Below are 17,654 nucleotides of genomic sequence, written 5' to 3'. Positions count from 1 at the left end.
CAAAACAAAACAAAACAAAACAAAACAAAACAAAACATACCAGTAACTGAAAGCCACATGTATTTTGAAGTGCAAACCAGATATGCTTTAACTGTTAGACATCTGTATTTGAATCCTCACTTTTAAGGGTGGTGTTGACATCTTAGTTTCAAGTTCACATGTTGACAGTTTCTACTACTAGCAACATAATGTAATAGAAGGAAAACTCATTTTTCAGTCTTTCCATGAGTAGCTATAAGCCTCTCTTAGCTGCTATTTAAATAAGTTCAACTGGCAAATATAAGGCAATCTGGAGATAATATCCTTTAGAGATTAGGTAAGGTTTATGACACAATTTTCTATTTTGTAGAAGTTCAAAGGAGTGATTACAAAATGTAAAAGTGTTAGGGTTTACCATAGCAAGAATTAGGGAACTTCATTGTAAAATATATGACATGTTCTGAGCATTAAAATTCAAGCTTGGGATTATTGCCAGTTTATATCTAGGTTTTGAGTACATAGAATTTAGTTCCACTTAATATTTATATACTTATATATGATCAGTCTCTCAACTAGTTCTTAGAGCAGAGGATCATGTGAAATGTCTGTCCAAGGATAACACTAATTCTGTCTTCTAGATTATTAAGAAGAAGCTGTATCCCATTTTCATTTTGGTTGTAAGAGACAAGAACTATGAAAACTTTGAAGAAGATAAAAACACAGGTTATATAAATAGCCATGTTAAGTGTAATATCAAATAATTGTATGTATTTAGTTTCTATTATACTTCCTTTAGCCATGAAAATTCAATGATAAAATTCTGCAAAAATTTATAGAATATTTGACTTGTGTCAGATTTGTCACACAAAGTACAACATTCATCTTGTGACTAAAGGTTTCAGGGTCCTAGGCATTCACACATCAATGACAGTTAAGAACACAAGTGAACAAAGCCCCAGACCATCACAAAATTACTGTCTGGTTTTATTGGAATGGCAAAGATGTTAGAAATGAATCATATTTTATCTAAATATTAAAGAATGAGTAAAAGCCAGAGATAGATGCCTTAATCCATAGAGCCAGTATGTAATATGACCTGGAGAACAGCATGGCCTTTCCAGAGAAGTAGTTTATTGAAAGATTTAAATAAACTGGGCAGTGGTGGTGCACACCTTTAATCCCAGCACTTGGAAGGCAGAGACAGGTGGATCTCTGTGAGTTCCAGACCAGCCTGTTCTACAAGAGCTAGTTCTAGGACAGGCTCCAAAGCTACACAGAGAAACCTTGTCTCAAAAAAAAAAAAAGACGTAAATGAATACATTAAAGAGTACTTGATTTCTTTTCATGTTCCCTGTAAGAACTCCGACATCCATTAAGTGAGTGAGTGACTTTGACCAGAGTAGAAATTAACAAATACTTTTATGACAGCAACCTGGTTCTGTGAGCACATTTAGAAGAATATAAAACAATTATCATGAACAAGTTCCATCATCTAAGTATAGGTCAATAAAATATTCTTTAACATAGCCCTATGAACAATTGTAGCTTTTTAAAACTTTCTGCAAGTGTCATAGATCTTGGCAAGTTCACAAGCAACTGAACTGGTGCCTATGAACTTATCCTCATAAAATGCTGAGATTCCCCTCTTGGGTAGGCAGGTCTGTCCAAATGGCTTACATTCTCTATATAAGTAGTGCTCTTTCTCAGCTATAGACAATAACCATATCTATCTGGAACTGCTACAATGGCCATCTATGATAAAACATGTAAAGCTTTGAACTACTGCTTAATATAAGGAATTTTTCCGTTAATGTCAAAGAATATTCTAATTATTGTCTGAAAATGTCAATATTTGTTACAAATTTGAAGCTAAGTGATCTCCCTCTTGGCCCAGATGCTTGTTTTAAATAGCATTTCATTTGTCTGTTGGGGAACTAATTTGTACCCAAAATCCTTCATGGACAGTTAGTTTCCTTGGGAGTCACTTGCAGTTTCTTATGACAAAAGGGAGGAGTAAATGCACAGGTTTATAATAACTAATTATTATTTTAACCTAAAGGCTATGGCTATTATAAAAATAAAGACAAAATATAAGAGAATGTAATTAATTGTGCCTCAGGCAAAAAATACTTACAACTTTACCATAGAAAATAAATAAACTATAAAAAGTTGAGAATGGGTATTAACCATTATAATGGCTTGCAGTTTTAAATATTGTTCATTTATATAAATAATGACATAGGTAGATTTTTCAAGCTTAACTACAACCAACAGTAATTTCGGCATCAGCCTCAATTGTTTCTACAGTAGGGCAAATGCAACTCGAAGAACTTCAAATATGTGTATGTAAGTCCATATCTACCAATTATATTTTTATGGCCAACTGTTACAGAGTCAAACTGGACTTGATCTTCAGATGTAAGAAGATTTCCCCATAATTTTTATATGACAGAATCAGTAATTACAGAAATGAAACCCTGAAATACCTTAACTTCAATTTAGAATATTCATTTCTTCCATCAACCTCTTCATTGGGCAATACATTTGTCATATTGAAGGACTTGCTTTCTTTTCATCTATGATAAAATTGTCACCTCCTTGAGATAAATTTTGAAGAAAATGTTTCATTAGGCATTTTCATGCCATTTTGAAGACTAGTAAAAGATTAATTTAGAAATAAATTTTTGGTGAATACAAATAATATGGTTGGAAGTTATTATGTACCTGTACAGAAAGCAAAACAAGTAAGGCAAAACTTCAGGACAGCAGTAGTTCAATTCAATGAAAAGAGAAGGGTTAGTGATTAGGGACAACTTCCAACTACAACTGTGCATTTCTTCTTTAGGCAAAATTAATTAAACAATTATTGTTTTCCATGACATCAAGTTTGTCTGCCTAAATATACATGAGCACATAATCCATAGTAAAATATTGTTAAAAATTATGATATCTGTCAGTACAATAATTGAGGCAAAACAAGGAGCTGAAAAATTTGTGATGCACACTGATTTTTTCTATTATACAACTGAAGTCAACCAGATAAGGTAAAAATTCTTATCTACAGACAGTTTATGAATTTGCATTCCTTTCGTTCCCTTACAAAGTTTGGTAGATAAAGCTAACATGTGACTAGCTGAAATTTTGTCTACAACAGAGAAGGAAAATGAATAATTCAACATTATTATGGTATTCTTTATTGATAATATCAGCCAAAATTTTTGCATTCATAGTATTAATTAAAACCATATTTAAACTGTGCTCATTTTTATATAAAGTTAAATTTATATTTATTAATTTGTGCTTAATATATACTTATTTGTTGAACCATGTAAAATAATGGAAAAGAATAATTCCTTATTCATATTTCTTGATAGACTTCAAGAATTTTATTTCTTGAAATGATTAACTTGTGGTAAAACAAATCAGTAGCTAAGACCCTCTAAGATTTTCAGGCTAACAGAAATAGTATATTTTAAACTACAGCTTGTATTCAGACAAACTTTATTCAATTCCAATACTAGTTAGAAACATTCTGATGTAACAGCATTTCAGTTAAAATGTGGTACTTTAACCTCTCTCTGGAATTCTGAGAGTGCACTAATCATGCAAATACTGATACAGGGAAATCACTAATAGTACTGAATGTCTCATCAACCAGGGATCTTCATAAAGATCCATATTCTACACTACTCTGAGTCAGATAAACATAGACTTCCATCTAAGTATTATTCAGTTATTAATAAGAATTAATTCATTGCTTTTCTTATAAATAATTTTATATTTGTCTAAATCACTGAGGTATCGCAATCAATCAGAGCTAAATATGGATTCTCTTAAGAGGATTTTAATGTTAAATGTTATTCTATTTTGTATTACTAGTATACAAAAAATTAGAACATCAAACAATAGTAGGGATATGCTTCAGCAGTTAAAATACACTCAGTCACCTGACTGTATACAACTAGCATAACAGAATGTTAAACATATATGTTTGAGACTTTTACAACTTGTGTTTTGTCCTAAAGTTAAAAATACACTACAACTAACAAGGCAATTATTCCAACTTTAAAATTTTATATAATTCACATATTCATACATTTAGCTTATATTCTTATTTAAACCTAATTATTTAAGAACAATGCTATATGATAAAATACACAGGATATTAAATAGCAAAATTAGTTTTCAGGGATACAACTAGAGTATTAAAATGAATATTTATTAAGAAATTTCTATAAAGTTTAATAGGAAATATATTAATTTATAAATAATCAGAAACTTGTAATGAAATGTGTCTTAAATCTATATTTTATTGATTTCTTAGGCAAATTAAACTACTACAGCTATTAAATACATATCTACCTAGGGCAGTTTGCCTTTGGTAAATGTAATATAAAGTTTATATATTGGTATAAACATACAATGATTTGGGTTTTTTTTCTCATTTTGATTTGGTCTGGTATTTTATTTATTTTGACACAGGATTTAGTAAGTAGACTGAGCTGGCCTGTAATTTGTTATATATCTCAATTTGGCCTTCAGCTCATAGTCTTTGAAGGGTTGGAGACTGACTGGAATGTGCCATCATAGATGGTTTCAATTTTAGAAGTTGTCAGGAAGCAGTTCTGTGAATTTCAGTTATATAGGAAACAAATTTAAGACATCCCTGCTTTCAAACTAAAAAATTTTTAGTTCTAGAAAATGCAACACCTATTCCCAGGGTATATGGCTACAAGGTGGGAACTCCCAAATAATTAACACTTTGTAGTCACTCAAAAAAATTCAAATCAGTTTTAATTTTCCAAGAACTCATTAATTTTAGAAAAATCACTTGGAAGTTATCCACCAAAAGCCAACAAAAAAAATCACTTCATTTAGAGATGTATTTTGCCTATTTTACTTGCTTGATCGCTAACAGTTTTGCAAGGATATCCTTCTTATATTTTTGAACTTGGTCTCTGCTTACCATGAATCAGAAATTGGAGCAAGGACAATCAATTTCCAAACCCACTGGAAAATTATCAGTTCACCTACAAAAGGATTTGCTATATATAAGGTCATCCCCTTGATACACCGATACCTCTGTGGTGATAATGTGTTCATGTTGCTCATACAAGGTATGTGAGTCTGTGATCTTAGGGATACAGATATTTGAAGAATGACCATTTGTCTTGTGTTAATGACGGCTTCACCATAGTTTCTTCCTATATCTGGGATGTACATTACGGCACATATTTTGATTTTTTCTTCTAGGTAAGGGAGCGACTGAGGGTTTCTTTAGAGAGAGTCTCTGCACTGGAAGAGGAACTAGCTTCAGCTAATCAGGAGGTAACACACCGAACTTGCCTCTTCGGAGGCTCACATGCTGGCCCTTGCATTACACGTTGCTTTTGTTAATTCTGTCACAAAATCAATTACTTTTTTTCTGTCTGTGCTGCTGAATGACACTCATGGAAATGAGTTGCCAGAGGCCTCTGTTCTGGTTTCTGCCCGTCCAAATCTGTCACCAGGAAACCAAAGAAAAGCCACCAAGGGTTAGGGAGATGGCTATTACAAAAACAAAACAAAACAAACAAACAAACAAAAAAACAGTCCGAGAAATAAGTAAAACACAAGCCTGAAACTGGGATTTCTGTCAAGTTCCTCTTAAACTTTGCAATGCTAGAAATGAAATAAATAACCCCGGATGGGCGCATGCATCCATTTCCCCTCCAACTTCACCCTATTTTGTTTCTGACAGTATTGTGCCCATGTCTTGCGTTTATTAGCATCTTTGAGAAGATTCAAAGACATCATGTAAAGTCATGGATTAAGATTTAAAGAACTGGGACCCCATCAGGCCCCGACCTGTTCAGACCTTGTGCATGCTGCCACAGCCCCTGTGAGTTCCGCTGTGTTTAGAAAGCCTTGTTTTCCTGGAGTTCTCCCAGAAGCTATTTCCAATTGATAACTGCTTGCAAATGAAAAGATTAGTTTTCTCAGATGGAGTCTCATTGAGTATACAAATTCTTAGGGCCGAGACCCATACCCAACAGTAGATGGCCAACACAAAATGAACTAAATGGTATTTTGGAAGGGACTTTTGTTTCACAATGCTTTTTCTAGGCATTTTTTTTCTTTTTCTTTTCTAACCCAATAGGTTGTTTGCTCATATGTTTACTATTTTGTGTCTTTATGAGAGTTCCCTGTGAGTAACTCTTAGCCTTTATATATTTCTTGTGTTTTTTTCCTTGCCCCTTTGCTTTTTTGTACATTTATTTGTTGTTTTTTTTTTTTATTTCTTGTCTTTTAATTTTTTAGATGCTGTTTTAGGTTTGTTTTGTTTTGGAGAAAGCCAGAAAGAATTAAAATTTGAATGGGTAGGGAGATGGGGAGGCTCTGGGGGGAACTGTGGGAGGGGCAACCATTGCAGAGTAAATTGTATGAAAAAACTACTTTCAATAATAAAAAAGAACAAAGATTTTAAAATGTTTTTCTTTATGAGTTTTCTGTTCTTATTTTTATTATATTAGTAAACTTGAATAATTATAATGCATACACAGAGATAAAAATATGGATTTTTATTAGGAAATAAAATAATGCCATCTGCATCTAATTTTATGTTTCTTTACAAGTGCACTTGTAAAAGTTTATTCTTGTGATATTTGTTTTACTGGTAGTGAATATAAAAATAAATAATCATATCTTCCTGTATCTTCTAATAATTTAAAATGTGAGAAACAAATGTTAATACTAAGTATTATTAGGGATTTCAAACAAAATAGTGTGTCTAAATACATTTAACAAAATTCTTTACCTGATGATATTTTATACTATTAAAAGAATATTTCCATACATTTTAAAACACAGAATAAACTCTATTTACTACACACTACTTAGTATTGCTTTTTAAAAATAACTTAATCTTAACAAAGTCATTCATTTATACCTTTGTTAGCTTCAGGCTTAATAATTAAAGCTTGAAAATAATGGATCTTGGCTAGAGAAATGTCAGAGAGGAGAAAGTGCTTGCCACTCAAAAATAGTGTGAAAAATCTTAGTTTCTTTTCCATTGCTGTGATAAAATTCCCAAACAAAAGCAGTTTAAGATAATGTCAGAGAGGAAAAAGTGCTTGCCACACAAAAATAGTGCAGAAAAATCTTAGCTTCTTTTTTGTTGCTGTGATAAAATTCCCAGACAAAAGCAGTTTAAGATACTAAAAGGGTTATTGTTATTTTAGTTCACAATTCCAGGTTAATGTCCACCATTGTGGCACAGTCAAGGTAGCAACAATGGAAGTAGCTAGTCAAATTACAATGACAATCAAGAGTAGACATCAACAAATAGATGTGTTTGTGCTGGTTGTCAAGTAATTTTCTATACTCTTACATAGTTCAGAATTCTCTGAAAAGGGAATTTTCCCTGAGAACACATAGCGATGCCAGAGATCTGGCATACTGTTAGGACATCCCTTTTATTTCCTGAGGTTCTGGTGGTGATAGTAACTGTTCAAGAAACAAGTGATTTGCTCAATCCCTGAGTTAAGAAATGAGAAGTCAAAGAGTAGAGGTCTAAATTCTGAGATGTGTCTTGACATATTTATACCTGAATGTATTTATGAGTACATACTGTTCTATACCATCTTACATAACTCAATCAGTCCTGTTTACTTCTGTGTATCTTGCTTACTGGTTCTCATTTTCTTTCACCCTAACTTTTTATTCTCATACATGAATTTGCATTTTTCTCTGTAAACCATTCTGAAGACAATTTGTGTTTCTGAAGACTTTACCTATTATTCTCTTCCATAAGCATCTGTCTTGGGGGACAGAGGCAAAAACTGAAATAGAATGTCTACTTGGGTAATCATTCCATAAGCTGAAAGGATTGTAAACATATCTGGGAGGACAGTCTTTAATTTTTTTCAAAGACATCACCAACTCTGGCATCTTCATTTATTTTGTACGGTATTCCTTTAGAGTCAACATAGGCTATTAACAGAATAAAATAATTAGTGATTTTTTATGAAGCAATTATAAGTTCCAATTTGGTAAGTGTTCCAAAACATCCTGATATTGGATGAAGTTTTCTTTAATGAACCAATGTTTTTGTAAATACAATTATAATAATATGTTAGTTTAAGAAAAATAAAATATTTATATGTAGTGAAAGTTACTATTTCTTTGCATTCTTTGTGAGAATATGTACCACTGAGAATTTGGGGGATTTTTTATATGACTTATTATTCTCATAATTAAAAATATTAAAATTATCTTCTATTTGGATGTTATTTTCTGGGTGACACTAATTAATACTAGATCATCGTATTAGACACTTAAAATTAGAAGCTCTTTTTTACTGGCTGTTTAACATCTCTGGGATCTGGGCAAAATACACCTGAATCAACACAATAATCCTGATAGTTATTTACCTTAATTACTTTAAGGTTTGTCCCAAAGTTTTCTTTCTGCTGATGTACCACTCTTCTCTCCTACTTTATTTTTTGTTGTTTTTTCTTTCTCTCCATTTTTTATTTAAATTAGAAACAAGATTATTTTAAATGTCAATCCCAGTTCCCTCTGCCTCCTCTCTCCTCCTGCCCCCACCAACTAACACCATACCTATCCCATACCCTTTCTGCTCCCCAGGGAGGGTGAGGCTTTTAATAGGGGGTCTTCAGAGTCTGTCATATCCTAGACCCCTGTGTGTCTAAGGTCAGGGAGTATCCCTCTATGAGCTCCCAAAGTCTATTCCTATGCTAGGGATAAGTACTGATCTACCACAAAAGGCTCCATCCATTTCCAAGGTCTCCTCACTGACACCCATGTTCATGGGGTCTGGATCAGTCTGACGCTGGATTCCCGATATCAGTATGGGGAGCAAGAGCTCTCCCTTGTTCAGGTCAGCTGTTTCTGATGGTTTTAACAGCCTGGTCTTGAACCCTTTGCTCATCACTCCTCCTTCTCAGCAAATGGATTCCAGTTCAGTTTAGTGTTTAGCTGTGGGTGTCTTCTTCCACTTCCACCAGCTACTGGGTGAAGGCTGTAGGATAGCATATAAGTTAGTCATCAATCTCATTTTCAGGGGGGGCGTATTTAAGATAGTGTCTGCGCTGTTGCTTAGATTGTTAGTTGGTGTCATTCTTGTAGATCTCCAGACATTTCCCTAGCACCTGATTTCTCTTTAAACCTATAATGGCTCTCTGTGTTATAGTATCTCTTATCTTGCTCTCCTCTATTCTTCGCCCAATTTGAACTTCCTATTGTCTCATGTCCTCCTCACCCCTCCTCTTCTCCCCTTCTCATTCTCCTTGATCCCTCTCCCCTCCCCTCATTCTCCCAATTTGCTCAGGAGATCTTGTCCCTTTCCCCTTCTCTGGAGGACCATGTATGTCTCTCTTAGAGTCCTCCTTGTTTTCTAGCTTCTCTGGTGGTGTGGATTGCAGGCTGGTAATCCTTTATGTCTAAAATCCATATATAAGTGAGTACATACTATGTTTGTCTTTTTGTGACTGGGTGACCTCGCTCAGAATGGTTTCTTCAAGTTCCATCCATTTGCCTGGGAGTTTCAAGATTCCATTATTTTTCCTGCTGAGTAGTACTCCATTGTGTAAATGTACCAGATATTCTCTATCCATTCTTCAGTTGAGGGGCATCTAGGTTGCTTCCAGGTTCTGGCTATTACAAATAATGCTGCTATGAACATCATTGAACAGATGTCCTTGTATGAATGTTCTTCTTTTGGGTATATGCCTAAGAGTGGAATTGCTGGATCTTGTGGTAGACTGATTCCCATTTTCCTGAGGAATCACCATACTGATTTCCAAAGTGGCTGTAGGAATTGGCACTCGCACCAGCAGTGGAGGAGTGTTCCCCTTTCTCCATATCCTCTCAAGCACAAACAGTCACTGGTGTTTTTGAATTTAGTCATTCTGATAGGAGTAAGATGGTATCTTAGAGTTGTTTTGATTTGCATTTACCTGATGGCTAAGGATGTTGAACCCTTTCTTATGTGCCTTTCAGCCATTTTAGAGTCCTCTATTGAGAATTGTCTATTTAGTTCTATATCCCACTTTTTAATTGGATTATTTGGTGTTTTGGAGACTAGCTTCTTGAGTTCTTTGTAAATTTTGAAGATCAGCCCTCTGTTGGATGTGGGGTTGGTGAAGATCTTTTCCCATTCTGTGGGCTGCCATTTTGTCTCAGTGACTGTGTCCTTTGCCTTACAGAAGCTTCTTAGTTTCAGGAGGTCTCATTTATTAATTTTCAATCTCAGTATCTGTGCTACTGGTGTAATGTTCAGGAAGTGGTCCCTTGTATTTCCCATTTTCTTTTCTAATAGTTTCAGTATGACTGGATTTATGTTGAGGTGTTTGATCTATTTGGAGTTAAGTTTTGTGCATTGCAATAGACATGGATCTATCTGCAGTCTTCCACAGCCAGCATCCATTATGCCAGCACCATTTGTTGAAGATGTTTTCTTTATGCCATTGTATAACTTCATCTTCTTTGTCAAAAATGAGGTGTTTGTTAGTGTGTGGGTTAGTATCAGGGTTTTCAACTCCATTTCATTGGTCTACCTGTCTATTTTTGTGATAAAACCTCACACATATTTCAAAACGGCATAAATCTTTGAACTGTTTTCATTTTGCAATCAGGGACTTGCAATTCGTATGTGTGACCATGTCTGTGCTGCTCCCCACATCCATTTGTTTTTCTTACTTCCATGTATACTCAGATACATAGAGATCAGATCTTCATTGATTCTCACTTGAGAAATCACACTAAATTGTTTTTCATTTTTGCTTACTTTTATTTTTTCTTCTATAGGAAATGAATATTTTTCTCACATAATATATTCTGATTATGGTTTTCCCTTCTTCTTCTTCCACTCACTCTCCACTTCTCCTCCCATCCAGATCCACTCCATTTCTGTCTCCCATTAAAATAACCAAAAATATGCGCCTAAGAAATAATACGCAATTATAGTAACATAAAACAAAGACTAGCATATCAAAGTTGGAGAAGACACCCAAACAGAAAGAAGAGAGTCCAAAAGAGACACAAAAATCAGTGACCCACTCTTCCACAACTTGGAAATACCATAAAGTATCTAAACTAAAAGTGTGTGTGTGTGTGTGTGTGTGTGTGTGTGTGTGTGTGTGTGTGTGTGTGTGCTCCAAGGACTTTATGCAGACCTGTTGATGCTGCCTCAGTCTCTGTGATTTCATATTAGCTTTGGTCATGTTGACTTTGAGAGCCTTGATTTCTTGGTCTCCTCTGTCCCCTGTGACTCTTGCCTTTTCTGACTCCTCTTTTACAGGAGTTCCTGAACCCTTAGGGCAGGGGTTTATAGAGACATTTCATGTAGGGCTGGATTTTTCCAAGTTTTCTCACTCTCTCTATATTGTCTGGCTGTGTGTCTCTGTATTTGTTCCCACCTGCTGAAGGAAGAAGCTTCTCTGAAGATGGCTGAGAAGACACTGATCAATATGTATAGATCAGAATGATATAGGCATCATTTTATTGCTACATTTGTTATGCAGTAGAATTTAGTTTTACCCTAAATCTCTGGGCAATCTGGCCAATGGCTCTTGGTCCTTCAGGCAGTGTCATGTATGGATTCCATCTCACCATAAGTCAAATCAGATATAGATTGATCACTCCCACAAGCTCTGTGTTCCAATTGCCCTAGCTTATCTTGCAGACTGTACACCATTGTTTACATTTCTCTTTTTTTAGTGTACATAGTACCTTCCTGTACCCAAGAGGCTAGAACATAAGGGTGAAGACTCTATGTATGGACTATCTGGACTTCTCAGTGTTCAATTAGTTGTAAAGTTGTTGTCTTCAGCAATGGGACCTTGCTGTCAGTTTGTGGATAGTCTCAGAAATAGACTTGGTTGTTTGGAAATTCCCATGGGCCCACTTGGTCAACAACTCAATTAGATGTAACCCAATTCCAGTACAGGAACCTTCATTTGGTGACAAGAAATGGCCAGCTGGGACTCTTTCTCCCATATTATTTGGCAATTTCTTTAGATTGCCTTTGTAAATGTATATGTTTTAGGAAGCTCATACTCTCTTAGGTTTTTATAGTACCCTTTAAATGCCTTTAATTTTCTTGGTAGGAATAAGCATCCTTTGGATATATGCACAAAAGTGATATAGCTGGATCTTGGAATAGATCTGTTTCCTTCTTTTTCTGGAACCACACTGATTTCCACATTGGGTATACAGCTTTGTGCTCCCCTCCCTCTAGCACTGAGTGAGTGTTGACATTACTTTGTATCCTTGCCAGCAATAGCTGTCTCTTGCTTCGTTGATCTCAGCCATTCTGACATGTATAAGATAAATTTCAAAATAATTTTGATTTCCATTTCTCTAATGGACAAAAATATTGAATATTTCTTTAAATGTTTCTCAGTTCTTTGAGTTTTCACTTTAGAGAATTCTGTTTAGATCACATTTATAAATTGTTATTTATTTTCTTGGTATCTAGATTTTAAATTATTTACATATTTTAGATTTAGCCCTCTATCTCAAGTATAGTTTTTAAAATATTTTCCCCTTCTGCAGGTTGCCTCTCTGTTTGAATGAAGTGTCCTTTGCTGTGCAGAAGCTTCTCAGTTTCATGAGGTCCCTTTTATTATTTGTTGACCTTAGTGCTGTGCTAAAGGTATTTTGTTCAGAAAGCCTTATTTTGTGGCAATGACTTCAAGATTATTTGTCATTCTCTTTTCTACCAGGTCCAATGGGTTTTTGGTCCATTTGGAGCTGAGTTTTGTGTATGGATCTATTTGTATTCTATGTGCAGCAATCCAATTAGACCAGCACCATTTGTTGAAAATTATGGTTTTTTTGGTTTGTTTTTTTCTAGTGTGAGTTTCTGGCTTCTTTATAAAAATCAGGTACCAACTGGTATGTGGATTTGTTTCTGTGAGAGTATCACTAATAAATACCTACCCAAATTAACAAAATGCAAACAGAGAATATACAAATGAACAAAGTTAGAAATAAAAGGGTAACGTAACAACAAAGCACCAAGGAAATCCAGAGAATCATAAGAATATGCTATAAAAACCTATACTTCTCTAAACTTGAAAATCTAAAAGAAATGTATAATTTTTAACGCATACCACTTGACAAAGTTAAATCAATATAGGTAGTCAATTTAAATAGAACTATAACCCCTACAGAAATAGAAGAAGTCATTAATAGTCTCCCTACCAAAATTAGCCCAGAGCCAGATAATTTCAGTGCAGAATATTTCCATACTTGCAAAGAAGCATTAATTCCACCATTCATCAAATTATTCCTCAATATAAAATCAGGAGGAACATTGCCCAATCCATTTCATGAAGCTACATTTATCTTGATGTCAAAGCAACATAAAGACTCAACAAGGAAAGATAATAATAAACCAATTTTCCTTATGAGCATCCATGTAAAAAATGAATATTTTGCTTCCTCAAAATTAATGTGTTGAAATCTAACTCCCAGTGATGGTAGAAGGATGTGGGGCATAGGATTATTGTAGATATAAAAGACACCCCAGAGAGTTAGCTAGCCCTTTCAGGAAAAAAAAAAACAATAAAATATTTGCACATCAAATCTAGGAACACATCAAAAAGATCATCTACTATGATCAAGGAAACTTCAACACAGTGATGCAAGGACAGTTCAACATACATAAACCAGTAAATTTAATCCAAACTGAAAGACAAAAACCATATGATCTTCTCATTAGGTGCAGAAAAGGCCATTGAGAACATCCAACAACCCTTCATGATAAAAGTCCTGAAGATATTAGGGATAGTAAATACTTGCATGAACAAAATAAAGACAATTTTACAACAAGATTATTTTCAACATAAAATTAAATGGAGAGAAATGCAAAGCAATTCCACTAAAATCAAGAACAAATCAAGGTTACCCACTTTCTCCATATCAATTAAATTACAGTACTTGAAGTTTTAGCTAAAGTAATAGGACAAATAAAGGAGATCATTGAGGGGATACTAATTGGAAAGGAAGTAGTCAAAACTATCACTATTTTCAGATGATATATTATAGTATATATAAGTGATCCTAAAAATCCCACGAGGGATAATCACTTTCAGCAAACATATTTGGATACAAAATTGATTCACAAAAGTCAGAAGCCTCCTTATATACAAATGGACTGAAAAAAAATCAGGGAAACAATTCCTTTTGCAATATGTAAAAATTTGAAATATTTTGGGGTAACTCTAACCAAGCAACTAAAAGACTTGTTTGATAGAAACTTTAAAACATTGAAGACAGAAATGGTTAAAGACATCAGTAGATGGAAAGATCTTTATGCTCGTGGATTGGCAAGATTAATAAAGTAATAATGGCCATCCTACCAAAAGGTAATCCACAGATTCAATGAGATCCCCATCAAAATGCCAACATAACTCTTCACAGATCTTTAAAGGACATTGTTCAACTCCATAAAGAAACAAACAAAAATCAGGGTAGCTCAAGCAATCATGAATAATAAAAGAGCTTTGGGAGTATCACCATCCCCAATCTTAAATTGTACTACAGGGCTACCGTACCCATAACAGCATGGTATTGTTATAAAAACAGACACATTAATCAATGGAAACTAATTGAAGACGCAAGCTAAGTTCTTTACTTGCTCTCCTACAAGGTTATATGTGAATCCAAATTACTACTTCTAATTTTTCTGTCACATATATATTATATGTTCAGTCTTAATATACAACATACCATATTAATGCATGCTGAGTGATGATATAAATGACATATTATGAAATATACACCAAAACCTTTAGTAATCTTAACCTACAAATATAGTTTTAATTTCCCTTTCCCTCATCCTTTTGTATGAGATACTGGGACACTGGAAGATATGTGTGTGTGTGTGTGTGTGTGTGTGTGTGTGTGTGTGTGTGTGTGTATGCATGTGTTGGTTTTGAAAGCATTCCACTGGGTCCTGACCCTAGATCTTACTTATGTTAATGTCTCTTCTAGACTCCTTCCACAAATCTGACAAACCCACTGAAATTATACTTACCCATATCAGCTCACCTCTCTAATGAAGCCCTTTATGATTCCTTGCCAACAATCAGTCATTGATCCTTAGTTTAAATTTCTAACGCTCATTGTTTCTGCATGTGTTAGAACCATTCAACAAGCACTAGAGTTAGCATTATAAAAGTCTAAGCCTAGGCCACTGCTTCCCAGACAAATAAAATACAACTTTCCTATTAGTATTTATTCCATTCACTCTAATCATATGAACCATAAACCTATATGTTTTTCAATTGTTTGTCTTTACCCTACAGATAATATTTGAGCATACCTGTGCAGAAAGACTAAGATTTAACTTTAAAATCCTTTTGTGAAATTTTATAATTATATAATGTCATTTCTATACAGTGTTGAGTTATGAAAAGCATTTCAAGAAGAGCAAGCACTCTGATTAGTAAAACATAAAACAATAATTCATTACAATCGATTATCCTGTGTTGGGAATAGTCAGAATGTGAGACAATGAAGAAGATGGGGGTAACAAGGTTGACAGAAATAAGATTCTGCAGAGCTCTTGAAAGAACACCAAAATCACATTTTATGTTTCCTTTTTTCATTGCATAATTTTTGTAGGTATGCATTTTATACACTTTTTTTAAAAAGTTGGAGATCAGGTAGAGTAAGACTAGAGAATTCATGTAATGTGACCTGGTTACCTAAATATTGTGTCCTATTTATTGTTGAAGTCATCATACTTCCATTCAAATTTGGGACAAATGAATTTTTGTCAAAAATTGAATGAAATACTGGAAATGAATAAAACCAGGAATGAGCACTTCAATCCAATTCAGTTAGGACAATAATGTAGTATTGGAGATAGGTACCTTACAGTGTAGTTATAATGATGACAGCATTTAATGCAGTGATGATATATGCCAGGAGACAAAGTTCTAGAAATATGTGCAAGGAATATCAATGGTAATGTACTTAGTACAACTGAAAGGTACCATTTAAGATGGTAATTTTTATGTGAACTATATTATACTGCAAGAAATGTAATTAAAATAAAATATGACAAATATGAATGTGAAAGTAAGTTCACTATGTAGTGTATTAAAAAACAGAGTAACTACTTTTATAAGTAGAGGTGGGAAGGAACAGTTATTGTAACAAATGTCTTCTTTGGAGGATGATTTCTGTTAGCTGCTCATTGGAGTCACCAAGTAAAAGGTACTGGAATCAGGCAGAGGCATACATGGGAGTCAGGAATCAGAGAAAGTACCACCTGAGTGAGTATTTCTAGAGCCATGTCTTAACCCTGTAGATAATAATAAGCCAAACAGTGTTTGCATGGAAGGAAGAAATGAACTATTTATTTGTATGGAACATATTTGCATGGAAGGAAGAAATGTTCAGGTAGTTAGGCCAAATGCAAAGGTAAACAACAACAAATATATGGGAAGAACTTTGTAATATGTTAAGGTTTTGATTGAAAAATGTTACAATTTCCTAAAATAATCACAAGCCAATGACAGAAGGTAGCAAATTTAAATGAACAACTGCATTATTGAACCTGTCATTTCTGGGAAAGATAACTGGAAAAGACAAAATATTATAATTACATAAACACAAAATGGAAACTTGCTGAATTATAAAACTTCTCTGAACAGGGAGGTTGCATTGTTAACACTGAATATGTTTTCTAGGTTGTCATGCTTAAAAAGTGGCTCTAAATTACATGACTACAATAAGTACAATAAAATCTTTGTTTATTGCAAGGTACTTTTGTTGTAGCTTAAAAATCACAAAATATACAACACAAGACATGTATAAAGAAAAATAGTTACATCCTTAAAGTGTGTTTTCCATTACCAGAAGCCCATGTACTTATTTTAGTTATTTAATTGAGCTAGACAAAGTATATTATTCAAAAGTGCCTGCAACACTTTCGTTGACAGGTTAATTTGCAGTGAATATAGAAGCAGACATGTTTATTTTAAAAATGTTTCCACAAGACTGCATCAAACATAAAAATACTTAGCATGGTAAGGAGCAAGCTGGGCTGTATTTTAATGTCAATTTTATCCTTTACATGCTGATTCTAGTCACCTCATTTGCCAACTTACAAGTCAATTTTTCTTAAGGAAATAGGAATTTCATTGCACCTCTTCTATAGTCTTATTTGATTTATGTTGCCTTAGACAGAAAGCAAGGAAACTGCATATACAAATTAACTTCCATAATCATTCAGAAGCACACTGGATCCAAATGGTTCGGGCCATGAGAGTCAGCAAATTCATGGCTAGGTGGGAAGAGTTAGGTTTATTGATTAGAACCAATGCTTCACCCAAGGCAGTTCTCATCCCAAATTACAAAGCCATTTATTTCTAGTACTTAAGAAATAATTAAGTTGATTTTTCTCTCCAAATTAAAACTCCCATACCTGGAAGGGAAGGCTCCAAGGTTAGAAAAGCAACTGCAAAGCTCTGTGACTTGGTTTTCAATAAAAAACACTTCCCCTGGCCCACCCTTAACAAACCTCACTTTGGATATTTAATTCTAATTATTTGTCATTTCTGTGAGATAAAAGCGGATTGAATTCTGCATGTTTGCTTTTATTTGGCAGAAATGATTATTCCCATAGTGTCTTTCAAATTACTTCATGTTTATAT

The 17,654-nt window shown here is 34.1% G+C and overlaps 1 protein-coding gene across 9 annotated transcripts in view; it reads left to right on the top strand.

Moving 5' to 3' along the window:
* LOC100752430 (liprin-alpha-2) overlaps positions 1–17,654 on the top strand; it is a 438,469-nt gene that overhangs the window by 269,080 nt on the left and 151,735 nt on the right. For 8 of the 9 annotated variants that reach the window (XM_035450810.1, XM_035450815.1, XM_035450808.1 and 5 more), the window contains one exon: positions 5,233–5,307. In XM_035450810.1, coding sequence (XP_035306701.1) covers positions 5,233–5,307 — 75 coding nt within the window. Of the gene's footprint in view, positions 1–617; positions 703–5,232; positions 5,308–17,654 lie in introns of all 9 variants that reach the window. The other variant, XM_035450814.1, reaches the window with a different exon arrangement.

This window comes from Cricetulus griseus, assembly GCF_003668045.3.
Source record: "Cricetulus griseus strain 17A/GY chromosome 1 unlocalized genomic scaffold, alternate assembly CriGri-PICRH-1.0 chr1_0, whole genome shotgun sequence".
NCBI lineage: Eukaryota > Metazoa > Chordata > Mammalia > Rodentia > Cricetidae > Cricetulus > Cricetulus griseus.
This window is presented reverse-complemented; position numbering and strand designations above follow the sequence as displayed.